We start from the raw sequence: 25,594 nt of genomic DNA on the forward strand, positions 1-25,594 counted from the left end.
AATTTAGCTAATTAATTATTTATTATTAAGCTGTTTTTCTACACCATCACAATTAACCTTCCACCTCAAATACGATCACGTGTTAAACGGTGCGTTTGGAATTTTCCTTTTCCTTTTTTTTTTTTTTTTTTTTTCGGAAACAATACTTTTCTTGCTTGGCTATTAATTACGATTAGAAATTAACCCGTATAAAAGGAAAATGCCAGCTGGCGCCAACTCAGCCTTCTTTAAACGAATCATTTCCCTTCTGGATTATCTGCATAATTCCTAATTAAACCAAAAAATAATAATTAAAAATTTGTTTAATTTTAAAATTTGATTCGGCCACCGAGATCATGGACTCCTCACTCCAGTATAAGCATGGGACGATAAAGAACACTATATATATATCGGAACATTTGACTTATCTCTTCCGTCTGCCTTCGCCTGAAATCCGGAGTGGATTGGGGAACGGGAACGAAAGCGATTTTATTGTTCTTTTGCTACTCTCGCTTCCTCATTCGATTCTACAGGTTTGCTTGCGTTGTCTCTTTAATTTAATCGCTGTTCTTGGTGAATAGTTGTTGTTGATCTCGCTGTTATTGGTGAATAGTCGTTGTTTATCTCGCTGTTGCTGCGAGTTTTGGCGATTGGATTTTGTTTTGCGGTAGAAATCGAACAAGAGTTTCTTGTTTTAGGTTTTTTTAAGATTATGTTTATGTTTTTAGGTATGATTATGATATCTGTGCTGGAGCTGGTTTTCTGTTGTTCTACTGTTTAGAGAATGTACAGGGAAGTTCTTCATTTGTTTATTCGATTATTCGATTGTTTTTGTCTTGCGATTGTTCCTAGGCGTGTTTGATCCTTTTCTTTTTTCCTGTTATGTTGTTAAATGAATTTGTTCGATACTTTTTTTTCTAGTCACAAGTTCGTTTCTCTTGAGATTACCGTAGTTGAGCTAAATTTGGAACTCTTGTTGTTTCTTACACTCTTTAAAAATTTCATTCAGTCTGTCTTAGGGCTCAGGGATCGAGCTATTGGTTTTCATGTACAGTATTTTCCTTTGATCTACCTTATAATCTGTTAGATCACGTGATTAGAGGAGAAGCGATTGAGGAGGCTGTATTTCTCAATTTAAAATAACGTTATCTTGCGTATTTGACATACATTAAGAATTTAGAAATTTTATATTCTGTAGAAGAGAAAAGTTGTGTGTTCTTCCTTTTGCAATCATCACTTATTCTATTAGTTCTACCATTTTTTCATCAGCATTAGCTCATTCCTATTGTGTTTTATCATTCTGTCTTCCCTTTTGATTTCTGAAAACTGGTTTTGTTCCCCAGTTGACGGTAACATTTAATCTGAAGAACAATGGCCGTGTCTGTCAAGGTGATGTCTCTTATTGTCGCTTGTTTGGGTGTGATATCCTTCCTATTTGGAGTCGTTGCTGAGAACAAGAAGGTAAGCATCTGCAATCTTCATAAACAAGCATATCATATTGGCATCGAAGATGTTTGTTCATTTGAAATTGAAATATTATACAGCAAGAATTAAGATACCGATTGCACTCTGGTTGAATAGTTTATCTTTTGTATATCCTAGATACTCTGCATCTTCCTTGGACCTTGGATTGATTACAGACTTAAATATTGTAGGCTGTAGCTGTAAGTTTTAATATAAGATATCGTTACATGCTTAATGTGCATCAACTGTATATTGCAATTTCGGGGGCATATTGGTGTTTAATTTTGTATGTTGAACTTATGATGCTTTCCCTTTGTCATCTGAATAGCTTGTTGAAGTCCTTTGCTATTTTACTGAGCCATACTTGATCCCACCGTATGCAATATCATTTAAGTTCATACGCTCCTGTATCTCAAGATTTTTTCATCTTCTACAGAATTCTATATATATCTATGAGATCGAGTATGAACTAATGGTCACTTCTTGAATTTGAACAGCCTGCATCTGGAACTCCCATCCCAGGCAAAGGCCTTGTTATCTGTCAATACCCGAGCGACCCAACTGTCGTCTTAGGATATCTTTCCGTTGCATTTCTTCTTGCTTCTTCAAGTGCAGGATACTTCTCTCTGTTCTATCCTTATCATGGGAAATCCGTTCCTCGAGGTGCCTTGTTTAAGAACAGCAGTTTCTCTATTTTCTTCAACATTGCTCTGTAAGTTCTCTTTCCAATGCACTAAAAATATTAACTTTGTAGTATTCATTTTCATTATGGTTTGAACATTATAGTTTCAGGAAAATTCTGCCTTTCTCTTAATTACACATCACAAATCATTTCTTACTTTAGTATGATTTCCTGTGGATGGGTAAGCTTATGAATCAAGATTTCTTGCATGCTTTTTAGTTTAGAGATTATGATGTTATCCATTTCCGTATTTGTTATGAACAATCCTTTGAATCTTTATTTGTATACTTATTGTGAGATCCCACGGCGGTTGGAGAAGAGAACAAAACATTCTCTTTAAGGGCGTGGAAACTTCTCTCGGCATACGCTATTTTAAAAACCTCGAGGGGAAGCTCGAAAGGAAAAACCTAAAGATGACAATATTTACACTGCAATGACGGTTCACTTTTTCAATAGCCCTCGAAATAATTTGATCTTTTCAATAATTTCCCATAATTCAAGGAAGTAGAAACCATAATTCTTATTTTTATTTTGTTATCAAACTAGCCCTTGATATTCTCAATTAACGTACATTTAGGTGGATTTTTTAGTAGGATATAATAACACAAGATCATATAGATTTTGATGCACCCTCTCCATTTGCAGGTTCACAACTGGATTAGCTATGACTTTGCTCGCCTGGCCTACGCTCACCGAGCAACTTCACTTATCTCGCAACGTTCATTACGATCTCGAAACAGCATGCCCAACTGCTAAGACTGGTATTTTGGGTGGTGGTGCATTTCTCTCCCTTGATTCATCCCTCTTTTGGTTGGTTGCCCTAATGTTGGCTGGAAATGCTCGAGAAGACTACTTTGATGAAATAGAGGAAAATGGAACCAGTGCTCAAGCTCTTCAAAGCAGCGCATGAAACTTCTTTACTCGGTAATAATAATAATTCAGTCTCACATTTTACTTGTCATTAACTATTAAAAGCAAGGACTTGTATGTGAATACAGATTCGTATAGTTGAACCTTTCTCGCGATGTATTTCATATTCAACTTATAATATTGTGTGTTATTATTATTATTATTGACAGTAAGATTATTAAGTTCTTGCCATCTATTTCATATGAATATATAGATACAAAATTAGCTACAATGACTTATTTTTTTGAATTATCAAATAATAAAAATTAAAATATTTTTTTACGAATTAAAGTTTAAATTAAAAAAAAAATTATTTGAGTTGGAGATGTAATTTAATGAAACTATAAAATTAAAATTATTATTGAATAAATAATATATAGATACAAATTTTAAGAATAATTATTTATTTAATAAACGTGTCATTTTCATTCTTGTTGACTTTTGAATCCGAATTTATTGGTGTCATTTTCCAAGTTGACTTCTAAATTAACTCAGAATTTTAAATAAAATAAATTCAATAAATATTTGGAGAAGCTGTTTGATTCCGCCCCTATATTTGGATTGATTAAAGAACAATCACCACACAAATAGCATTATAAATATTCGATTATTTTTATTTTATTTTTATTTTTATTTTTATTTTTATTTTGTTCAAACTATAAATATTGTAGTATCCACTCCGCTCTTCAGTTTCGCCTTAATTCCGGAATAAAGCTCTTCGTTCTGCCTTCAGGTTTGCTTGCATTTTCTTTCCCCCGGATAATTTCCAGTTCAGATTTTCCGTAGAAGTAGTTCATGCTTCAGGTTTTTAAGATTGTTCAGTGTTTGTTTGGTTGTATGATCCTGATTTATGCGTTGAAGTTAAATACACATTTCTACTGTTTGCGACGAGTATATTCGGAGAAGATTTCATTGGATTATTGGATCATTCGATTTTGTTTGCTTTTAGGTGTCGCGATTCTCTTAGGGATACAGGATTTGTTGTTAAATTAACTCGACCAATCCTTTTTCTTTTGGTGACGCAAGATGTTTCTGTAAGGATTGCGTAATAGCGATCGATAAGTTTGGAACGTTTTGATGGATTTTACACTCTGTTTGTTGATTTAAGCGTTGAAATTTTTAATGTTATTTGATTAGAGAGGAAGCGATTGGATCTTCTTGTTGTTGTATAAACTTCTTCGTAGTTTGGAGTGTAGAATCTGTTGGAACGTATGAATATGATTAGAAAAGATGAAGAGAAAACTTTCAATTTGTTTTTGTTCTTCCTTTTGCAATCATAACTCATTTTAATAGTTCTACATCCTTTCCCAACATTATCCCATTCCTTGTGATATAATTGATGTTTGGATCATCACTTCTGAGATCTCATTTTATTCCCTGTTTAGGTCTCACTGTTATCAATTATCTGGAGAATAATGGCTGTTTCTGTTAAATTGATGTCTCTTACTGTTGGAACTTTGGGTGTAATATCCTTTATATTTGGAATCGTCGCCGAAAACAAGAAGGTAAGCATCTGTAATCTTTGTAAACAAGCATACCGCTTTAGCAGTTATTCGCTTTATAATATACATATCTATTCATTTAAAACTGTCGACCGCAAGATTCAATATTGATTGAATTAGTCTATGAAATCCCACATCGGTTGGATAGGAGATTGAAATATTCTTTATAAAGGTGTGGAAATCTCTCCCTACTAGACGTTTTAAAAACCTTGAGAAGCTCGAAAGGGAAAGCCCAAATAGGGCAATATTACTAGTGGTGAGCTTGGGTCGTTACATAATCCCTCGTCTATGTGTGGGAGCAGTTATATGAAATCTATGTTGGCTGTGGATATGGTAGTCAGTGGTTTAATGGTCACTAACTTATTTTCCTGTCTTTACTTGGATTTGAGCAGCCTGCATCTGGAACTCTCATCCCAGGCAAAGGCCTTGTTATCTGTAAATATCCTGGCGACCCGACGGTTGCCTTGGGATTTCTTTCCTTTCTGTTTCTTCTTGCTTCTTCCATTGCGGGATACACCTCTCTGTTCTATCCTTACCAAGGAAAATCGGTTCCTCGAGGAGCGATGTTTAAGAACGGTAGTTTCTCTGTGTTCTTCAACGTTGCTCAGTAAGTTTTCTTTTGGAGGCACTTCCCTTTCTCTGACTGTTAACTAAATCATTTTAGCTTTGTATTATTTATTAGAATGAATGATGTTACAAAACGATGCCCCAGTACATTATAGTACGTGACAATTCTGCATCTTTAGCTACCACCCGTGAATGTAGGAGAATTTTTTCTCTTTGAACAACGTAAATCTTTGTGTCTCTTTGTTTAATTTCTGTTTGTGGGTGTATGAGTGCGATCAATCTTGCTTCCACTTCCAATTCCGCTACAACAATTGGATATCAGAACATTTTTTTTTTTGTTGGTTACGAACAGTTTACACATCATAAATCATTACCCTTTTTCGAAACATTTCTTGTAGAGGGGTCTATGCTTGTTATGATTTCATTCATGTAGCTTCTACGAGGCATTCAAGTGTAGCACATACTGAAGCACCCTCTCTATTTTGCAGATTCACAACTGGATTAGCTATTGCTTTGCTGGTATGGCCCACGGTCACAGAGCAACTTCACTTGATGCATAATATTCATCACAATGCTGTGACAAAGTGCCCGACTGCCAAGACCGGTCTTCTAGGTGGCGGTGCATTTCTATCCCTGGATTCATGCCTCTTCTGGCTGGTTGCTCTGATGTTGGCTGGTAATGCACGAGAGGACTACTTTAATGAAATAGAAGAAAAAGAAAGCAATGCTCAAGCTCTCAAGAGCAGTGCATGAACCTCTTCTCTGTTTGGTGAGAATAATAAATTTTGTCTCTTTACTATGGGTTTTTTAGTTGTTATTAGGCAGGGATTTATCCGTGAGTATGGTATTCTTCTTTGGAATTTTACTGTTGGATTAATCCTTGTGGAGTCGTTTAAACCATCCATTGATTAGAATATACTCATCTTCTTTAACTTAAAGTTGCAGGCTCTTAATCCATCCTAATGGTGCACTTAGGTCAACCTTAGTTACAATTCTAGTGCTCAACTTTCTCGGTTTAGTTAGGCTTGGTCTCGGCATTTTTGCGTCTTTTTTCAACCGGATGAAGCGGATATTCGAACATTTGACTTTTAGATACATATATAGTGTCTTAGGACATATTTGATGGGTAGTTTGAATTCCATCTTGTATTTACAAATTCACTTAGATCGGTGAATATGTACTTTGTAGATGTGTTGTTTTAAACTATTTTTCGAATTTTGTAATTCAGATAGTGGAAATTTTGAAAATGAGTATCCATAAAAATATAGTATTTTATGTAATATAATATATTATATACGTTTTTTAATCATGGTTTACAAAGATTAAAATGACTAGTGCGCACCAACTTTCATGGGAGGAGTTATCAACAACTTACCAATTTATCGAATGGTAACTTATATTTGAGATTTATATTCCAATTCTTCGAATAAAACATTGACATATAAATTAATACAACTAACATCTGTACTCCTTAAAAATATCATAGGTCGATATGTAAAACTACTCTCATTTTTGTGAAGTAAAAAAGATTACCTTCAATCTTGTGCATGCTCGGCTATTTAAAAGGTAGGAAATAATATAGATCAATGAATTTGTAGTAAAATCTTCCTACGATTGGTAAGTCGATAGATGGATCGAGCAATATATTTTATCAGTAGATTAGAGGATTAAAAACATGAATATTGCTTTCCAATGGAATGTTTTTGCATTAATTGTTTCTTTCTCATTCTAAATTACTAGTGCGTGTTTGTTGAATTTTCTTCTTTTGATGGTCCGTCAAGTAACAAAAATGTTATTTTCCACCTCGCTATAAGGATTAGAGTTAGTTTTTCAAAAATTAATTTTATAAATACTATTTGCACGTGTAATATATATATATATATATTTTTTAATTTTGTTTTTTGTTTTTAGTGTTGTTTTTTTAAACTAAATTAAAAAGAAATATATAATTTTAAAAAACTTTCTATATGTTTATTCTAAAAAGAAAAAAAAAAACGAAATTTAAGTATTTCCTTAAAAAAAAAAAAAAAAAAATCCAGACTAAAAAACAATTTTAAAAATAAAAAACGAAAAACAAAATGGCTTTAAAATAATGAAAACTATTAATTTAAAAAAAAAAAAAAAAATCTTAAGACTAAAAGTCCTTTTTTTAACCAAGTAACCAAAAGGCAAATCCCATCCCATCAGCCGACAACACAAGTGAGAACGAAATGCGTTTTTTTAAATATATATATAAAAAAATCAGAGGTCGACATGTCGTTTCGCGGGTTCCACGAATATTCACGAACCATTGGGCCTTATTCTCAACAAAGCCCTAGCTTTTGATTTCAATTCACATATCCTTCTTTTAAGTCCTGGTTCAGTCAACTTCCATTAAAAACCCTATCAAAACCCCTCTCTTCCCTCCCTCCCTCCCTCCCTCTCCCGCTCTCTCTCTCTGTTCTTCTGTTCCTCGTTCTCTCAGTTTCGGCTTCGATCGAAGAAGCCGCTGCTCAACGAAAATGCCGCTTGGAGATAGAGCAGGCGATAAGAGCGAGTCTCGTTATTGCGGTGTCGAGACTGAATTTGATGACGATGTGCCTCAGCTCTTAATCTCAAATCTATCCTCTGGTGGATTTGATTTCGTCGTCGCACCTCTGGTTAGCATTCTTGCATTTCTCTTTTCGATATTTACTGCTGAAAATGATGTTTCGACCTTAACCGATCGAGAAATGGCGTTTGATGATTGTTATCTTTTATTGTTGTTGTTTTTCTTTCGTATGTGAATGTGTTTGCACGCAGTGCACATTCCTCTCTTTGTAGCTTAGAAGAGCGTTCTTTGTGCATTCTCTGTCTGTTTGCTTGGAAGCGAACGGATTACGATTGTTGGATTTACGTTTTTTTCGTTATTTCGGTGGCTAATTAGCCAATCGCACATCGGCTAAGTAGCTTTATCTTCTGTGTGAATGGTCAGTAAGCTCACCTAAAGCAATGCTGTTTGACAGCCGTCTCGGTGAAGGTAGATTGTGTAGTTTCACTCCAAGGCTGTCAAAGTACATGTCTCAAACCATGTCGAAGTGTTTCGCTATGCATACAATAATAATCTGGTTCAATAATGTAAGTAGGATAAGATATTTTATATATTTCGTAAGAGGATAGCCAGTTATTTTCATATTTGAGGCTGTATGTATATATATCTACTCTATTTACTGTAAAGATATAGCTGGTTAAATTTTGAAACATTTTGATTAAGTTGTAGCCAGTTATATCTACTCTATTCACTGTAAAAGATATAGCCAGTTATTTTCATATTTGAGGCTATATGTATATATATCTACTCTATTTACTGTAAAGATATAGCTGGTTAAATTTTGAAACATTTTGATTAAGTTTCCAGGACAATTAAATTTATCATTTGCTTGGTGGTATGCATGCCAAACCTTAGGTTGTAGATATTTAGATTTTTCTGTTTACTGTTAGATCTATTAGAAAACGATCCATCCGTCAATGTAGTTTGTATTGATTCTCAATTCTTTTTAGTACTTGCGGTGGCCAATTAGCTAGTCACACACCAGCTCATAGCTGTCTATTTTGTGTGAATGGTCAGTAAGCTCACCTAAAACAATATTTATTAATGGTCCGTGCGGTGAAAATAAACCATGCAATTTTCGTCCTTGGACTGTTGCATACATTTTGATGATTAGTTTTTAACAAATTGTTGGGATGATTGGTCACTTTTATGTATGGATTATGATTAACATTATTGAGGATATTTTGATTGCTTAACTTCCATAAAGTGGTATTTGGTTAAATCTTGCTTCAGATGAATCCATCCTATCGACCAAGCTTGGTGCAAAAAGAGAATGGTTGCTCTGCCGTTCTCCCATTTGCTGGATCAGACTTGATTTTAAGCCCTGCACAGTGGAGCAGCCACGTTGTTGGTATTCTCTTTTGAAAAATTATTATTCGTTTGTTTAATAACATTTTGGTTTATTAACTTTATTGTAGAATAGCATTGGTATGCACTGAAATACTTTATTTTCTTTTTTGATGTCCCAGGAAAAATTAGTTCTTGGATTGACTTAGATTCTGAAGATGAGATTTTACGAATTGATTCTGAGACAACTCTAAAGCAAGAGATTGCATGGGCTTCTCATCTCTCTCTGCAGGTGCATAATCTAGTTTGGCAGTCCAATTGCAGTTTTACAGAAAAGTTTGGACCAAAATGAAATTATAGACAACCACGTGTCCTTGTACTTTTGTTTTTGTCTTTCAAAGTATATGCAAAGCATTCTCTTGCTCTCCTTGCCTTTTTAAATCTCTCAACTTTTAAAGAATTTAATGGTTTTTTACTCGTCTAATTTCTCAATGCTGGAGGTGCATTAAAAATAAGTGAACATCCATCTAAACAGTAAAGAGCTGATTTACTGCAGGCATGCCTTCTTCCAGCACCTAAGGGAACATCATATGCTAATTATGCTAGGTGTGTTCATCAGATTTTGCAGGGCCTTAATAACATGCAGGTGCCTCTCTTATTTATCATTAAATGGTCAATACTTTGCATACTTATGTAAGTTTTTCCAAGGGTTTTAAACTGTTCGTATTTTTCTAAAGTTGTGGCTCAGGATACCTCTGGTGAAGGTTGATGATGATTCTACAGATGCTAAATCTGAACATTTGGTAAGTAGAGCATCTTTGAATTATGCTTGCATCTTTCTCTTGCTGCCCTCTTTATGGGAAGGAGATTTAAGTTCATACTAGATTGGGTTCTCTGCTTGGAGATGCTGAGTAGTGTTGAGCACAAAATCATTGATATCTGTATTTTCTTACAAGTTATTGATTAGGGGGCAAAATTATCGGCGTCAATTACTTCCATGACAAAATATCATGCACAACAATTCTCAACTTTCAGGCAGATTTTTTTTGAATTCCTTTCATGCTCTAGTGTTTATGTTTGTATCAATATTGCTAATATTAATCATTATTCTGCAGGTTGATTCTTGGGATTTGTGGAACTCATTTCGTCTGCTTTGCGAGCACCACAGTCAGTTATCAGTTGCACTCGACATTTTGTGAGTGCTCAACTTTGTGGTGGTCTGTTTTGCATACTTGAGTTGTCATTTATGTTATAATGTTGAAATTGGTATTTTTTGTTCATTAGGAGTACGTTGCCGTCACCAAATTCGCTTGGACGATGGTTTGGGGAGTCTGTCAGAGCAGCCCTTATTAGCACTGATGTAACTATGTTGATATTTTCTTGAGATTAAACTGATATCTTTGATCGCCTGGATACTGAATAAGGCACTTGAATTATTTCCAGTGTTTCTTGACTAATTCACGGGGTTATCCATGCCTGTCAAAGCGGCACCAGAAGTTGATTACTGGATTTTTCAATCATTCTATTCAGGTATCTTCCATCTCTTCCATCATTACACTATCTGATTTCATTTCATTTAGTTTTTCAAGAACTTCTACTTACCTTGCTTTTTAATTAATACCGATGTACATCATTTTCAGGGATATTAGTTTTTGAAAACCCCATTTTGGCTGCATAGTCAGTTAACTAATCTTGATCCATCTGTCCCCTTCAGGTAGTTTTATCTGGGAAGGCATTGCACAACGTTTCAAGGGGAGGTACAGATTCGCCTACTGGTCTCAACAAAAGTCCTTCTGATGGTATCCGCATGTCTATTTGCGCATGTTTTTTTTTTTTTTTTTGCCTAAAATTTCTCTTTCACCAAGCAGAAGATAAATGGATGTCGAATCATGGCCCATGGTTTGATAGTTTGGTTTTTTTCTAATGTTTAGGTGTTCAGTCTCATCCCTTGAGGTGCTATTTAGATTATGTTGCTTTTCTCTACCAGAGAATGGACCCACTCCCTGAGCAAGAAAGAATTGAGGTAGCTTCTATTTGCTCTTTCTCAGTCCCCTGTTTCTCTCTTACATGCATAAATGGATACTCACCGTTAAAAACACTCTCCATTTATTTGTAAATTGTACACTCACGTTCCAATTAACTTCTTTCATTTGACACCCTTTTATTTTAGCTTGGATACAGGGATTTCTTACAGGCCCCTCTGCAAGTAAGTTTTGTTAGACGTCATAACTTGTTTTTGTTAACATTTAATGTTTAATGTTACCATTAATTTGTCAAACATTTCTCTGTTTTCATTTCAGCCTCTTATGGATAATCTAGAATCTCAAACTTATGAAACTTTTGAGAAAGACGCAGTCAAATACATTCAGGTATTGCTCCAAAGTAATTTTTTTCTTTTTGTAACTAGTTTTCAATTTATCAGATTGTGCGTAGTTCATACAATCTTAGCCAGTCATGATTTCTTGTTTATGCTACTCTTTGATTTCTTGTTTTCCCTCATTAGAGGACTGCGATCTTATCAAGTCATGATTGAATCGATTTATCTAATCCTTTTTAAAAAGATTGTAATGATGTTCGAATTTGGATAATCGATTTGCTTCATTTAATATCTCTCATTGAGACTTTTTATTGCATATTTTATTTATAATTTGTTTGTATATATGTGTAGGCATAGAACGCTTTACATTACCTTGATATAATGGTTGTGCCTAATTAGTGCTGTTTGATGTCTATCTTACTAAATGTGTACTTGGTTATAATTGGTGATTTTCCATTTCAAAAACATTTTGTCAATGATAGATATCAATTATCAAGTGTTATTATTTTGTATTGTCATAACTATTTGCTTAAATTTTGTTAGTACCAACGTGCAATTGCTAAAGCTTTGAAAGATAGGGTCCCGGATGATAAGGCGTCTTCAGTAACAACAGTAAGTAGCTTCCAACTTTTTTGTTTTTCACAAATTGATTTGCCCCTTACCATTCGATTTCTGCGGATAGGTATTGATGGTCGTAGGCGCAGGTCGTGGTCCTCTGGTTCGGGCAGCATTGCAGGTTCCTTTCCTTACTTGAAAAATTGGTTGCCTTTAATTTTCTTGTTTCTTCTATTAAACAATGGCTAGTTTGTAGGCAGCAGAAGAAACAGACCGCAAACTGAAAGTTTATGCTGTGGAGAAAAATCCTAATGCAGTTGTAACTCTTAATGTGAGCACTCTACTACTTACTTGCTCTGTTCCTTCACTCGTGGTCACGTATTTGCCTGCTCTTCTGAACTTCGAACGTCCCGTTCTGGTCGAATGAAATGTCCCTTCATTATCGAAATCTTGCATTCTTTAGACTAACAATTATAGCTTCAGTTAATAAGTAGTCTTGGAATATGCTGCTGGGAAAATGACGGTGGTGTTTATTGATTTGATTTTCAGTGTTTGGTTAGAATGGAGGGCTGGGAAAAAATTGTTACCATAATTTCCTGCGACATGCGTTCCTGGGAAGCTTCAGAGAAGGCTGATATTTTGGTACGCAAATATATCTTTTATTTTATTAATTAATATATTTTCTTGACTTCTACCATTTTATTATTTTTTTTTAATTTTTTTTTAAAGGTGAGTGAGCTGCTGGGTTCTTTTGGCGACAACGAACTATCTCCCGAATGTCTTGATGGGGCCCAGCGATTCTTAAAAGAAGATGGCATTTCAATACCTTCTTCGTAAGTGAGATATTTCCTAGTCGTATTTTTATTTTTTATTCTTATGATATTATAGATAAAGTTTGATGGGGGACTGTGTCAGGTACACGAGTTTCCTCCAACCAATTACTGCCTCCAAGCTATACAATGATGTACGTCGTCAAGTCAAGGCTTTAATTATTTAAATTTGATACTAGTGTTATTTATTATATTAAATTATTATTAATGTGATAATAAATAATGGTGCACAGGTGAAGGCACATAAAGATGTGGTCCACTTTGAAACTGCCTACGTTGTCAAACTGCACAACGTAGCAAGACTCTCTCCTCCTCAGCCTGTAAGGGTCTTTTTTTTTTTTTTTTTTTTTTTTTTTTTTTTTTTTGGTATGTTTAGTATTATTATGTAGATCTCAATATTATTGTGTATAATAATAGGTCTTTACCTTTACTCACCCGAATAAAATATCGGAGGGAAGCAATGAACGGTATAAGAAGCTGGTATTTGAGATACCGAACGACACTGGTGCAGCCATAATACATGGTATTTGCTTGTTCTCTCTGGTATTTTGCATTTTGGAAACAAATTGATTTTAGTAACTGGGGAATTCATTTATAAACTGTCAAAACTTTTGTGAAGGTTTTGGTGGTTATTTTGATGCGACTTTATACGGTGATGTTCATCTGGGCACTGAACCATCCACAGCCACGCCAAATATGTTCAGTTGGTATGAATGCTCGTCGCTTATTACTATTTTTGCTCTCTAACTATTCTTCACTTTATATTACTATTGTAAAGCTAAAGCTCAAGTTTTTTCACACCTCAGGTTCGCAATATTCTTCCCATTAAGGACTCCAATATGCGTGCGGCCGGGTTCTTCCGTACAAGTCCATTTCTGGCGTTGTTGTAATCCTAGCAAGGTGAGGACTTGGGATGGGGTGGTTTCTTATGATTAAAATCTTAAAAATTAATTAATTATAGTTCTTAACTTAGCAAAAATGTGTAACTCAGGTCTGGTACGAGTGGTGTGTGACGTCTCCCAGCCAGTCCCCGGTACATAACGTCAACGGCCGTTCGTATTGGGTTGGCCTATAAACTCAAGGGATATATTTTTATATTAAATAGAATTTTAGACTGGCTATATTATTTATTATTATATTAGAATAACGTTGAATGGAAGTTTATATTTTACGTTTTCGGTATGGATTTTTTTAAGTTTCTTATTCAATTCATTTCCAAGTATCTTGAAAATTAAATTCACTCCATTACACTGTTGATTCTTTTAAAAAATGTATCAAATAATTTCTTTTTAGAAAATGCTAAAATTTCATAAAAATATTATTCAACCTTCAAGCATCTCACTACAAATTCTCCCTTCCTACGTGCAACGGGTCCCTTTAGATTAATGTGGTTTTCCAATTGTTTAGTTTATTTGATCAAATTGTTGCTACGATTTTAAAAGTTAAAAAGTATTAAATATTTGATATGCGACTACTTTTGATGATACTACTTTTGATGATATCTCAATAATAATACGACAATAATTTTCATTAATTATACCTATTTTAAAATGAATATAAGGAAAACGAAAGCCTAATAGTAACTACTGATGAAAAAACAGAAAAATCAATAAATTAAGAGAAGGCCTAAAGCTTAAATATGAATATGATCAGGGTTTTTGAAATGAGTCAAAGGAGAAGAAAAAGAAAAAACTTATGGTCTATGAATGAATTACATGACAAATAATAATAAAAAAAATCTCATTTAATTTAATGGGTAAGAATTTGAAGAAAAATCTCATTTAATCTAATGGGTAAGAATTTGAAGACAGAAAGACAAAAAGAAAAAGAAGGAGAATAGTTTTCTTATTATTGAATGTTTTTTAAAGGTCAGACTTTTTAAAGTTGGGTATTTTCGTAGCTGAAACCTATTATATTTTAAAGAAACGTAAGAAATCATGCTATCATATCTCAAAAGGAAAAATTCCATATAAAATTTCGAAGGAAATGAACTGAAATAATAAACAGCGGAGAAGATAAGTACCGTATTAAACGATGAATAAGAGGGATATAGAATTTTGCATAAGGTACTAACCTCCTCCTCCCCTTCTGAAAAGCTTGGCTGAGCAGAGCACCAAATCACAATCACGTCGTTATTAAAATGCATTATTTTTCTGAATTACTCTCAGCTTAGCACTCCTACATCGCCGATTCAACCTCTCTTCCTCTTCAGATGGAGTTATTGGTCTTTTTGTGAGTATTCTACCTTTTGAACCTTTTACTGTTTGCTTAATCCATTCTTCTTCTTTTTCCTCCCTATTATTATCCTCATTCACCCTAATCACCTCTTCTTCATCCCATCCTTCCGTCTTGGGGTTGTTAATGATGTCTAGAAACGTTTGTTTTACAACCCTATCCTCCAAACTGTGGAAGGAAATCACTGCAAGTCGACCTCCCGGAGCCAGACACTCGAAAGCACTATAAAGCGCGTCTTCTAATACCTTCAGTTCGTCATTCACAGCAATCCTCAGAGCTTGGAATACTCTGGTTGCTGTTTTTATCCAACCTTGCCTTCCTCCTGTTACAATGTAAAAAATGTTGATTTAATGACCCTTCGGCCTTCATTTTACATAATTGTTATACAAATAGTGCTCACCTTTGAACCCAGGGGTTGATTTCCGGATAAGATCCACTAATTCACTGGTGGTATGCAATCCACCCTGTGATCGAGCTTTTACGATTTTATTTTGGAGTGAGTACCAGTTACTTTCTTCTCCATAAACCCGCAACACACGCCCCACTTCTATTTCCGGCCAGCTGTTCAATATGTCCTCTGCTTTTAGACTTGCCTGCCATAAACCTGTTTCAATCAGTAGGGGAAAAGACATAAATAATTAACCCATCAACGTCTCCACTAAACCTACGAACAAGCCTTTTTCCTATATATATATATATATATATATATATATATATATATATATATATATATATATATATATATTATTTTTTCAACTGTACCGTTCCACCCACCCAGCTATAAGGAGAACTGAGGACCATGTTCGAAAGGAAATCAGTAATCGGCAAGCTGTCCAACGAACAGTTATAGAAATATTCTTTAGCATCGTGTATATATATATATACACACACACACGTGTCCTTTGGTTAATTATTATAGGACACCACTTTTAGGCCCCTCTCCTCTCATGCACACACCAAACATAGCTTGCACAACATAAAGTGCTGTCGTTTAACTTTTTGTAATAACAATTGTGAGCATGGATGAATCAGGTTAGCTACTACAAAAGCAAAAGTTAAATAATAGTTGACAGTTGCTTTGGTAAAAGAGTTATGCCAAGTACTTTCACCTCTAGTTTTCTTGCTTTATAACTTGTTTTAAGAAACCAAGCTAAATTTTAAAAAAAAAATTAAAAATACTTTTTAAAATTTTAATTCAATTTTTGAAATGTGGCTTAGAATTCAAATAGAAGGTGAAAACTTACCAAAAAATTGGGAAGAAACAAACATAATTTTCGAAAACAGAAAATTAAAAATAAAATAACTATCAAATGGAGTCTTAGAAATGCACGGTTAAGTTGCAACTAATTTATTGAACTAATTTGTACCTGAGGATCCATTCGCATATCAAGAGGACCATCGCAAAGAACACTAAATCCCCTTTCAGGATCATCCACCTAAGCAGACAGGAAAAATGCAAAATTTCAGGCGGTTAAAAAATTATATTGTATGCAGAAAATTAAACCAAATAACTGACATCATGATAAAGAGGCGAGAGACAGAATCTGCGAGATGAATTAATAGGACATCTAACATTAGGTGATTAGGTATATCAAGGAAACATAGCTTTGTTATATGTTAACCGTAACAATAAGTAACAGTAACGTGGCATTCTACAACGACTTCCCTATTGTTCCATAACTGTAAAGAACTATTAGCAGAAACCTTGTTTTCTTTTCCTGACTGGTGTGCTATACCCTCGTACTATATCATTATATTGAGTTGTGCATTTTATTTAGCACCTTATATGGATTAGCATACAGGTTTATTCTCCCCCTTGCTATTTAATGAGAACTGAGCTGAATATTTTACATATCGGTCCACTTGCGTACCTGCATGGATGACATGCCCAAATCCATCAAAATGCCATCAACTCCAGGTTCTAAAGGTTTCTCATCTGAGTCAGCCAGTAGCGATTTCATATATTTGAAGTTCTTCAGAACGGTATATGCTTTCAAATCAGAATCCTCGCAGAAAAGATCACTAATCCGATCTTGAGCCTTATCAAGTGCAATTGGATCAACGTCCATTCCCATGTAAAATTTCAACTCTGGATGCGCTTGAATTATCTGGTTTTCCAGGACATGAAATCAGAATTGGACATTGTGAGAATGAAAACTCAAACTCAAACAGAACGAATATAGCCACAGAAAGACGCAATTATGAACACCGCGTCAAGTCTCAAAAACCATAAGCAATCCAAATTTTCATGCAACAACATCAAAGGAACAATACAGGACGACTGGATGTATGTTAATCAGCAACTTCACAAGCGGAAAAATAGTAGAGAAGCACATAGATAAGATCGATCAATTAAATAGACAAATGTAGCTTTACATAGACTATAAATACAGAATTTAGTAATTCAAGTAGCACATATTCTACGGCTCGTTGATTTCACTTTCAATAGAAAGTCGGATAAGCATCTAATCCCGTTGCAGATACATACGAATTATAGTATATCTAAAAAAATTCAATCAGAATAATAGTATATCATAAAATTTTCCATAGAAAGTCGGACAAGCATCTAATCGAGATATTCAATCAGAAAACACATTCGAATAGCAGCTATCAGCAAGAAATGCAACGAACAATCATTAACGATGAAGAGGACAAGAAGTAAAGCAACTTAAGAGAGATACTAACAGCAGAGGAATGTCCACCAGCACCGACAGTGCAATCTACAAAGGAGCGAAGCGGCCTTCCGGAAGAAGCAGAAAACACGTCCAATACTTCCGCAAGCATCACTGGAATGTGAGCAGCAGTATCCCCGAACTGGACAGCTTTCTCATCAAACTCCTTAGTGGAACGAGTCCTCCTTTTCTCCTTCACCAAAGCCAATTTCAAAGACGAAGACGAAGACTCGGATGACTTCGGAACAGCGGTACTCGCCTTAACGTTCTTTGTTTTCTTCTGCTTCGCCTTCTTTACCTTATTACCATCAGTAGCAGTAGAAATGGAACAGCACCGGAAAATACTCGGCGCCGGAGTAGCACAGGTGGAAATCAAATACCGTAAACGGAAAGATTGCGACGGAGAAGAAGAAAACAACGAGAGCTTCAACATTGATGATCTCAAAGCCATTTCCTAACAGTTAAGATGGCATCAGAAGATCAGAGAATGAGATAGTTGGAGCAGCAAAATGGTGAAATCGTTCAAATGGAGAGTTCACCATACACTCTGAAAATGGAGGGAAATGGTGGAATTCACCCTTCTGAGCCCTAGTTGCCGAATTGAACGGGCTTATCCTCATTTTATCCCCGCCAAAAATATAAAATAAAAATAAAAAATAAAAAAGTACAAATTTACCTATTTGTCCTTGAACAAGGAGTTGAATTACTAATTAGGTACACCCAAACCTGCGGGAGGGTAGGGATATTTTGGTATTTTCACTGTGTCATTCTTTCAAATTTCCTAAAATTAAAATTCATAATTCAATTATTAATTTTTAAACTAAAAAATATAAAAATAGTTTTATAATTTTGATTAATATACCTAAAAACATTTAGTATATAAATTAAAATAAAGAAATTAAGCTCAAATCTATTTAAATAAATAAAAATATATATTAAAATTAAATTGTAAAACTAAAAATAAATAAATAAATATTTTATAAATTAACGTCTTGCTATTATTAAAAACAATATTTTGAATTAAATAATGTGAATATTATAAAGAAAGAAAAGAAAAAGGGCAAAAAAGGGCATACCTTATTACAACTCTATAGTCCTTTTCTTCGAGTTTTTGAGACTCTCCGCTTTATACCCTTTTCATCGTAATCTCATCTCTTCCTTCTTCAATTATTCCAATCACATCAAACATTTGCACAAATTAACTCTTCAATTCCATTTGATTCTTTCCCCTTTCTCCTTCTCTATATTAATTTCCAAGAGTTTCTCACCATTGTTGTTGAATCTGAGTGCTGTGAATTTGATTTGCCTGCAACAATGGATGAACACCACCAATCACCGCCGGGAGGTGGAGGAGAAAAATCGGCGAAGCGAGAAGAAGATGAAGAAGTCAGTTCAGAAGCCGAAGCCGAAGCCGAAGCCAAATCTAAATCCAAATCTGCCGCTCCGTGCAAGAACAGTTTCTTTGGCAGACATAGAATCTCAGCGGCCATTAACAGACTCCAAAACGAAATCAATATCATCGAGGTGATAACTATTTCGTTTTTCGATTCATAGATTTGCCTTAATCGGTTAATAATTCCATGTTTTCAGTCATTTTTTCCACTCTGAAACTAAAGACGAGGATAAATCGTGATGCAGGAAGAATTGCAACAGCTTGAGAGCGTAGGCGAATCCTCCACCGTCTGCAAAGAGTAAGAACTAAGCTGATTAATCAATTTATTAGGTTTACGAAAAAATTACAAATCATTTATGTACTCATTGTTCATACTCATTTTCGAAACGAAATCATCGTCGCCATTACTCTAGGGCTTAATTTCTTCACCTGTTTACGTACAGACTCGTCTCGAGCGTTGAATCGGTTCCCGATCCTCTGCTTTCAGAGTAAGATTATCACCATTAACATTGATTATCGATCTTCAATTTATATGATAATTTCTTCCCCTAATCAACGAAGAATGATTCAAAATATACAGAACAATCGGCCCGCCGGACGTCAACTGGGACCAGTGGTTCCGAGGAGCTCACGACGGCCGCAACCACAGACGGTGGATCTGATTCCGAACACTCAAAGAGATCCATTCTGCGGTCGCCATTGATTTGTAGGTCTTTAGGACCATCCTTTTCTAATCGGTTGCCGCCATAACCAGAACGTGGAGAAGAAAAGAGAAGACTTGGGACATCGAAACGACGACGTCCCAATCGCGCGTGTACAAGTTTTTAGGTTCGATAATTTATTGTTGCTATTCTTAGAAGGAAAATTTAACTATTGCCACGTAGTATTTGCCTTTTTCTTTTTTTTTTTTTTTAATTTTAATTTCACTTTATAATTAACATTCGTCTTAATGTCCCGACAATCTTGTTATTAAACTGATTAAATCGTTATAAATTTTAAAATCTTATATTTATTTATATTGAAAATAGTAATATTTAAAATTTTAAACCGCTAGATAATTTATTTATTTATATTAAAAAACAGTAAATATAAGGTTTTATTTGGATTTATTATATTTAAAATTTTAAAAATATAATTGCATACTTAATTCCAACCAGACATTTTTTATATATATAGAAATATCGAAATCAATCTATACCTATCAACTCATCGCTCACGAAACAAATCAATCTATACCTATCAACCCATTGCTCACGAAACAAATCAATCTATACCCATCAACCCATTGCTCACGAAACGTCTGCATACCCATCAACCCATCTCTCACAAAACGTTTGCATACCCATCAACCTATCTCTCACAAAACGTCTGTCTCGACTATGAGAGTCAACGAAATAGTAATATTTTAACATTTTAAATCCCTAGATAATTTATTTTAATTTTTTTTTTTGAATGCCAATAATACAATTAGGAATTAAAATTTTCAATCAATTTCATGATTCCCACTAACAAAACACTAACTTTTTTAATAATACGTTGACATTTATGAAAATTTAAACATATACAGATCCATTCTCAAATCTCAACCAATCCCAAGTTTCTCACTCCAACACATAACTTGATCCAAAAAAGAACAAAAAAAAAAAAAAAAAAAAAAAAAGAATCCATTAAAAGTAAGAAAAACCTCAACAGTTTTACATGTTTACTACAACAAAATCCATGTAACCTATGTATACATCAAGATACTCACCTCAACACCAAGCAGGAAGCAAACTATGAAAATAGTGTGCTGCTCAATAATGCTCACAATATGAACAAAGGATAACAAGTTCAAGCAATGATCAAACTCTAGTTCCGTGTTGTATTTATTATAATGCTATGTCGTTTCGGCAGTGCGTACCTTTTCTTCTTCTTCGCTAACTACGTTTTCAGATTCTGTCTCTTCGATGGTGTCCTGAGTCTCAGAGATTGTTTCTGTGTGGAGATTGCTGGCGAGTACACCATCGATAACGGATCTGGGAGTATTTGTGGCGTCGCTAGTGTTTTTTGCTCTAACAGAGTCAGAACCGGGACTACCGTTGCCTGAAACTTGTTCGTCCAATTGATTGGAACGATTCAAGGCATGACAATGAGGGCAGTAGTATGTAATGAATGGGAAATCTTCCCTCTTCACAAGCCCTACAGAGGATAAAAAAGAGATAAAACTACAATCATCCTTGTTCTGCTCATGTATTGAAGAAAATAGTGTGTTGAAAAGGGTAGATAGAATAGGATCACTCACCATTGTGCATATGGCAGTTGCCACAGATGAGTGCATAAGACTGCATTGGATCCTCTCCGACAAGCAATGCAGCGATTCGAGCTAACCATCCTCCATCGTTCACAGCTGGTCCTTGGGGATTGTAATGATCGACAACCAACTGATTAGCCTCAGAAGCCTGACGACCTTCAAATACTGCAGATCGTCGTGCATCTTCATCATGATGATGCAACGAACCACTACCCGCGCTACTGGAACGGGAGTGACCTTGTTTTCTGTTCCGAAGCCCACCACCAGGTGGTACAAATTCAACGTCATTGCTCTTCCCTGACGGGACATTAAGATTTGATTCATCGCCCAAATGAACCTTTAAGCCTGAATCTGCTCCCAACTTGGAAGCCAATACAGTTGCAGCGGCTGCCTTTGCCGCAGGGTCAGGATCATATCTCTGTCAAAGAAAAAGGGGAACATAAACTATCTATATGGATCCTCATCAGAAAAATCAAGAAGATGATGGGGCTGTTAAGATCAAAAAGGGCTGCACCGTTCGAAACATGACCCTCATAAGAAACGCTATAGGGAAGCAGATGTAGAGAAACAAACAACAGTCATTCACAGAATTAAGCTATAAACCCCAAAAGATCATCTAATAAAAGACTGGTGTCATCTTATCATCAAAATAAAACAGAAGATTTCCTGAGCTTAAGCAAACTTTACATGAACATTTCATTTACCATCCACAATTGCAACAAAGAGGTTACATACTTGATAGGGAATAGAATATCAACATTAGCTTGCCTCCATTTTGTCTATTAGTGTTAGGCAGATATCGAAAATTCATTTTAACGACTTCCTAAAGTACGCCGTTAATTAAAAGACGGGAAATTGTGCTTTAAAGAGGGCGTGTAAACTGATAAGGTTTAGATAGACAGATGGGCTCTTTAGATATGCAAGGAGAGTCAAAGATAAAATAAATCGCATGCTAACTCAAGATATAGTGGATAAACAGAACAGAATTACCTGGATGAGCTGCTGAGTAATGTAATAATTAGTCTTTTCCTTAAGTTCATCAATTTTAGCTTGCCTTTCAGCTCGCAGCCTTTCAAGAGTTTTCTGGTCCTTCCGATCACCTATTAAGTTGTCAAAAAGTTATAAATTCATCAATATTCAACATTATCCTAATTTCCGACATGCCACCCGACAATTTGACATAAGGTCTTCAACGTCATCAACTGAGATCACTTAGTTAGATAATCATAACCAAGACAGAAAAATAAATCTCAAATTGGCCTTCAGTCGAAAGACATAGCCAAAATATCAATAACAATAGAAAGAAACAACACTACTAGAATCTAGATGGGGCTCAAGAATGTTCACTTCATATGTTCATTGTTCATCAGTAGAACACCACCTAATTCTTCGCAGAATGCACAGTCTTAAGAAAGCAAGAATTACAAGAGATATCCATCACTATAAACTAAGAAAAATAACAAAATAAAACAGCATACACAGCCTATTTAAAACCCAACCTATTTTACAGCCTAAAAATTGTGTCAGGACACCAAGTAAATAGAAGAAAAGTCAGGCTTCAGAGGGAGGTAAGTTAACTCTGATGCACCACATTCTCTGTAGCATTCTAATGTTTTATACGTTCCTTCTCAAACTTTCTATGACAAACTGCGTAGAAAAATAGAAAGATTCCTATGGTGGAAAAGGTCTTTCTACGTACTTTCACCCTGGGAAACTGAATAAAAATGATAAACTGAATGACAAGTTACCATTGATGCTACTATCTCATCATTTGTGTGCATAATGTGTTAAAAACAGGATATAAATCTATGACATCTCTTCCTATATTGAGTTTGTCACAAAAAGTTTCAGCAAATTTAACATGTACTGTCCTCACCCTTCATCAGTAACATCCTACCTTAAAGAAAAAAAATCTTAGAAAGCTCATAATGCTGGTCAAAAGCCATTCTAAACTAGTATTCTCTTAGACATAAGACTATTCTTATTCCTGCTTTGGCCTTTTGAGTTTCATCTCCATGCCCAGGAATCATGCACCAACAGCAAGTACACTCGATCAAATTAGCTTCATTACTTTCCAACTCAAGCACAATCGATTACATTTTACGGTTAACCATTAATACAATCGCTATTTAACAAGAAAGAAGATCAATTAAGACAAAAGTAAAGAGTAAGCACAGAGCATAATCAAACAGAACCCCCAAATACGTCAAGGGAATGAAGAAAAATAAAAACCCTATGGAGAAATGCTAATAACAGAAAATCAAGTAGAAACTTACACATTCTTGTGAAGCTAAGAAATGTCGTATAAGCCAGAGTTGATAATGCAGGCAAAAGAAACATGGGTAAAACTCTAAACGCCCTCATCTTCCAGTTCATATCTACAGCTCTTGTAGTTATGATAGCATAACAGACTGCAATAATCTGAAAATTGTAAAAAAATATATATATATCATTGAAAAATCCTTCAGGATATCTAAATTAAATCCGCAAATGAATTCTTTCAGAAGTATGTTCATTGCAAAGAGATGAACAGAGTTGGATGGACAAAGAGGTCTTATGTAGAATGCAATTCAGCCACATTGACACAAACTACCGCAAATGGTATAGAAAAAGCAACCTAACGTAGTCGATCAAAACAGTGGCAATGCTGCAAAACATACTTTTACTAAAAATAAAATAGAAAAACAAGATTACCTCAAAAATGACAGAAAATATAATAAGATTTCTGGCCATTCTCCGCCAGGTTAGGGATCTACGCTTCAACCTAGCAAGCACAGCAGCTTCTTCCTTAGAAATGTGTTGAAGTCTCTTTTCAAAATCATCGCCACGTACTCGGAAGATACCATTCCAAAGCCGCGAGAAAATCCCCTGGGATTTCTTCTTCCCGGCTACATCCGCAATAGTATCCTTCTTCTCGCCTTCTCCCGCGGCAGCTTTTTCCTCGGCCATATCACAAATTACCTACAAAAATCACATATCATCAACACGAACACGAATACGTGAGAATCTAAATGAACAACCACCGATTCTCCAGTGATTCAAGTAATTAAACACAAACGGATTGATCAACGAGTATCAGCTTCGCAAACGGAGTAAATTACCGGATGCGTAACATCCGCCGAACATTCAGAAAACGAGAAGAAGAAAAAAGCATCAGATCTAGAACATACCTGAAAATCGTCGATCCGGATTTGATAACTTCAATGAATTACTTCACCAATCGTCCTCCTCTCCGGATCACAGAGAGAGAGAAACAAAAATCAATATGAAATGGTAAACAGAGACCGTGATGGAGACGTAAAGCTGCGAGAAAATCAACCAGAAAGAAGATGGGAGAGAGAGGAACTGAATTCTTCGCGTAGTGAGCGTGTCGATGGGAAATGAGAAAATTGAAAGGGAAAAAAAAAAAAAGGCTTCAAAATTCAGGGCTCTCGCTTTGCTTCTTCATCTTCAGTTCTTCCTCCTTCCCCTAAGTTTCGTATTTTTCTCTCTCCTATTATTTTATTATTATTTTTAATTTTTTTTGCCTCGACTGAGGCGGGCCCCACTTCGCACGTGCTCCACGATCTTCCAATTCCCAATTCGAACCCTTGCAATTTAATTCCAAAAACCAATTATTTATATAAAATAAAAATATTTAATTAATTTATTCAAATTATTTTTTAATATAATCTTTTATATTACATGTAGATTGATTTAAAATTCTAAATCTCCTAATGAATAATATATACTTTTAATTAGTTAAATTAACGTTTTAATTTGGTTTTATGACTGAATAAACCGGTTCTAATTGTTATAATTTGTTGCCATTTGTAATTAAGTCGTATATTATATAATTTTTTTATGTATAATTTGAGAAAATCTTAATTAATAAGATATTTTTATCGTAATCTCATTATTTAATGAAATAATACGATGTAATGTAGTAGAAAAAAAAAAGTGAGTGAAAATTATTTTAAGAATGGTTTATGGGTTTTTTTTTTTTTTTTTTTTTTTTTAATTATTTGAAACTATTAAAACTAAATTTAAAAAGAAAACAAAATATAATTTAATGACATCTCTATTTTTTTAATGGTAGAAATTATAAATATCAAGTTGGGAAATTATTTAATTATTTATTTATTGTGAGGAAGGAGTGGGAAATTATTGTTATTATAATAGGAAACTTAAACGAATAGAGAAATTTAATTATGACGACTCCCCCACCCACGCGTTGGATATAAATTCAATACTAATTTTGGCGTCTATGCATCCAACTATAAAAAAAAAAATTAATTAATTGACTTTTCTTTTTAATTATAAATATATATTTTTTCATTTGGTTCAATTATAACATTTTAATT

General features: G+C 34.6%; 6 protein-coding genes across 8 annotated transcripts; 4 read left to right on the top strand and 2 right to left on the bottom strand.

The window, feature by feature from the left end:
- Nucleotides 1-348: 348 nt before the first annotated feature.
- LOC111788301 (uncharacterized) lies at nucleotides 349-3,194 on the top strand. Its single transcript, XM_023668627.2, has 4 exons — nucleotides 349-512; nucleotides 1,323-1,440; nucleotides 1,941-2,155; nucleotides 2,771-3,194. The coding sequence occupies exons 2-4, from the start codon at nucleotides 1,351-1,353 to the stop codon at nucleotides 3,033-3,035; spliced, it is 570 nt and encodes a 189-aa protein (XP_023524395.2). The 5' UTR covers nucleotides 349-512; nucleotides 1,323-1,350; the 3' UTR covers nucleotides 3,036-3,194.
- Nucleotides 3,195-3,638: 444 nt separating this feature from the next.
- On the top strand, nucleotides 3,639-5,902 carry LOC111788304 (uncharacterized). The gene is made up of 4 exons (XM_023668629.2): nucleotides 3,639-3,767; nucleotides 4,420-4,539; nucleotides 4,929-5,143; nucleotides 5,592-5,902. The coding sequence occupies exons 2-4, from the start codon at nucleotides 4,450-4,452 to the stop codon at nucleotides 5,854-5,856; spliced, it is 570 nt and encodes a 189-aa protein (XP_023524397.2). The 5' UTR covers nucleotides 3,639-3,767; nucleotides 4,420-4,449; the 3' UTR covers nucleotides 5,857-5,902.
- Nucleotides 5,903-7,482: 1,580 nt separating this feature from the next.
- On the top strand, nucleotides 7,483-13,880 carry SKB1 (SHK1 binding protein 1). 2 transcript variants are annotated; one of them, XM_087120824.1, is made up of 23 exons: nucleotides 7,483-7,742; nucleotides 8,906-9,023; nucleotides 9,142-9,251; nucleotides 9,516-9,605; nucleotides 9,697-9,762; nucleotides 10,075-10,154; nucleotides 10,244-10,319; nucleotides 10,403-10,489; nucleotides 10,674-10,716; nucleotides 10,891-10,982; nucleotides 11,130-11,165; nucleotides 11,260-11,328; nucleotides 11,820-11,888; nucleotides 11,959-12,012; nucleotides 12,088-12,162; nucleotides 12,381-12,473; nucleotides 12,561-12,664; nucleotides 12,747-12,795; nucleotides 12,895-12,981; nucleotides 13,079-13,184; nucleotides 13,281-13,368; nucleotides 13,468-13,561; nucleotides 13,653-13,880. In XM_087120824.1, the coding sequence occupies exons 1-23, from the start codon at nucleotides 7,605-7,607 to the stop codon at nucleotides 13,734-13,736; spliced, it is 1,908 nt and encodes a 635-aa protein (XP_086976950.1). In that variant the 5' UTR covers nucleotides 7,483-7,604; the 3' UTR covers nucleotides 13,737-13,880. The 2 variants fall into 2 exon arrangements, with proteins under 2 accessions (XP_086976950.1, XP_086976949.1); XM_087120823.1 differs by having other exon boundaries at nucleotides 7,484-7,742; nucleotides 10,674-10,758.
- Nucleotides 13,881-14,607: 727 nt separating this feature from the next.
- LOC111788179 (mraW methylase family protein) lies at nucleotides 14,608-18,784 on the bottom strand. Of its 2 annotated transcripts, XM_087120958.1 has the most exons (6): nucleotides 18,645-18,784; nucleotides 17,582-18,022; nucleotides 16,768-17,004; nucleotides 16,264-16,332; nucleotides 15,297-15,489; nucleotides 14,608-15,218 (listed from the first exon to the last, which is right to left on the bottom strand). In XM_087120958.1, the coding sequence occupies exons 2-6, from the start codon at nucleotides 18,017-18,019 to the stop codon at nucleotides 14,797-14,799; spliced, it is 1,359 nt and encodes a 452-aa protein (XP_086977084.1). In that variant the 5' UTR covers nucleotides 18,020-18,022; nucleotides 18,645-18,784; the 3' UTR covers nucleotides 14,608-14,796. The 2 variants fall into 2 exon arrangements, with proteins under 2 accessions (XP_086977084.1, XP_023524199.1); XM_023668431.2 differs by lacking the exon at nucleotides 18,645-18,784 and having other exon boundaries at nucleotides 17,582-18,182.
- Nucleotides 18,785-18,882: 98 nt separating this feature from the next.
- Nucleotides 18,883-19,977, top strand: LOC111788327 (guanine nucleotide-binding protein subunit gamma 2-like). Its single transcript, XM_023668656.2, has 4 exons — nucleotides 18,883-19,092; nucleotides 19,207-19,259; nucleotides 19,405-19,449; nucleotides 19,542-19,977. The coding sequence occupies exons 1-4, from the start codon at nucleotides 18,883-18,885 to the stop codon at nucleotides 19,621-19,623; spliced, it is 390 nt and encodes a 129-aa protein (XP_023524424.1). The 3' UTR covers nucleotides 19,624-19,977.
- A 628-nt stretch (nucleotides 19,978-20,605) lies between these two features.
- LOC111788196 (integral membrane metal-binding family protein (DUF2296)) lies at nucleotides 20,606-24,724 on the bottom strand. Its single transcript, XM_023668463.2, has 6 exons — nucleotides 24,422-24,724; nucleotides 23,946-24,212; nucleotides 23,528-23,672; nucleotides 22,242-22,351; nucleotides 21,243-21,669; nucleotides 20,606-21,139 (listed from the first exon to the last, which is right to left on the bottom strand). Exons 2-6 carry the CDS (start codon nucleotides 24,198-24,200, stop codon nucleotides 20,838-20,840), a joined length of 1,239 nt encoding a protein of 412 aa, XP_023524231.2. The 5' UTR covers nucleotides 24,201-24,212; nucleotides 24,422-24,724; the 3' UTR covers nucleotides 20,606-20,837.
- Nucleotides 24,725-25,594: the final 870 nt, after the last annotated feature.

Source organism: Cucurbita pepo, chromosome 2 (assembly GCF_057944985.1).
Source record: "Cucurbita pepo subsp. pepo isolate OVF chromosome 2, ASM5794498v1, whole genome shotgun sequence".
Classification (NCBI taxonomy): Eukaryota; Viridiplantae; Streptophyta; class Magnoliopsida; order Cucurbitales; family Cucurbitaceae; genus Cucurbita; species Cucurbita pepo.

Coding starts and splice junctions, on each gene's coding strand:
- LOC111788301 (XM_023668627.2), top strand. CDS start 1,351: ATGGCCGTGTCTGTCAAGGTGATGTCTCTTATTGTCGCTTGTTTGGGT. Junction 1,441..1,940: donor TCGTTGCTGAGAACAAGAAG/GTAAGCATCTGC, acceptor GAATTTGAACAG/CCTGCATCTGGAACTCCCAT. Junction 2,156..2,770: donor ATTTTCTTCAACATTGCTCT/GTAAGTTCTCTT, acceptor CTCCATTTGCAG/GTTCACAACTGGATTAGCTA.
- LOC111788304 (XM_023668629.2), top strand. CDS start 4,450: ATGGCTGTTTCTGTTAAATTGATGTCTCTTACTGTTGGAACTTTGGGT. Junction 4,540..4,928: donor TCGTCGCCGAAAACAAGAAG/GTAAGCATCTGT, acceptor GGATTTGAGCAG/CCTGCATCTGGAACTCTCAT. Junction 5,144..5,591: donor GTGTTCTTCAACGTTGCTCA/GTAAGTTTTCTT, acceptor TCTATTTTGCAG/ATTCACAACTGGATTAGCTA.
- SKB1 (XM_087120823.1), top strand. CDS start 7,605: ATGCCGCTTGGAGATAGAGCAGGCGATAAGAGCGAGTCTCGTTATTGC. Junction 9,024..9,141: donor GTGGAGCAGCCACGTTGTTG/GTATTCTCTTTT, acceptor TTGATGTCCCAG/GAAAAATTAGTTCTTGGATT. Junction 11,329..11,819: donor ACGCAGTCAAATACATTCAG/GTATTGCTCCAA, acceptor AAATTTTGTTAG/TACCAACGTGCAATTGCTAA.
- LOC111788179 (XM_087120958.1), bottom strand. CDS start 18,019: ATGGCTTTGAGATCATCAATGTTGAAGCTCTCGTTGTTTTCTTCTTCT. Junction 17,005..17,581: donor CTGGTGGACATTCCTCTGCT/GTTAGTATCTCT, acceptor CTGGAAAACCAG/ATAATTCAAGCGCATCCAGA. Junction 16,333..16,767: donor TGGGCATGTCATCCATGCAG/GTACGCAAGTGG, acceptor CTGTCTGCTTAG/GTGGATGATCCTGAAAGGGG.
- LOC111788327 (XM_023668656.2), top strand. CDS start 18,883: ATGGATGAACACCACCAATCACCGCCGGGAGGTGGAGGAGAAAAATCG. Junction 19,260..19,404: donor TCCTCCACCGTCTGCAAAGA/GTAAGAACTAAG, acceptor GTTTACGTACAG/ACTCGTCTCGAGCGTTGAAT. Junction 19,450..19,541: donor CCCGATCCTCTGCTTTCAGA/GTAAGATTATCA, acceptor CAAAATATACAG/AACAATCGGCCCGCCGGACG.
- LOC111788196 (XM_023668463.2), bottom strand. CDS start 24,200: ATGGCCGAGGAAAAAGCTGCCGCGGGAGAAGGCGAGAAGAAGGATACT. Junction 21,670..22,241: donor TTACTCAGCAGCTCATCCAG/GTAATTCTGTTC, acceptor TTTCTTTGACAG/AGATATGATCCTGACCCTGC. Junction 21,140..21,242: donor CAACTGCCATATGCACAATG/GTGAGTGATCCT, acceptor TATCCTCTGTAG/GGCTTGTGAAGAGGGAAGAT.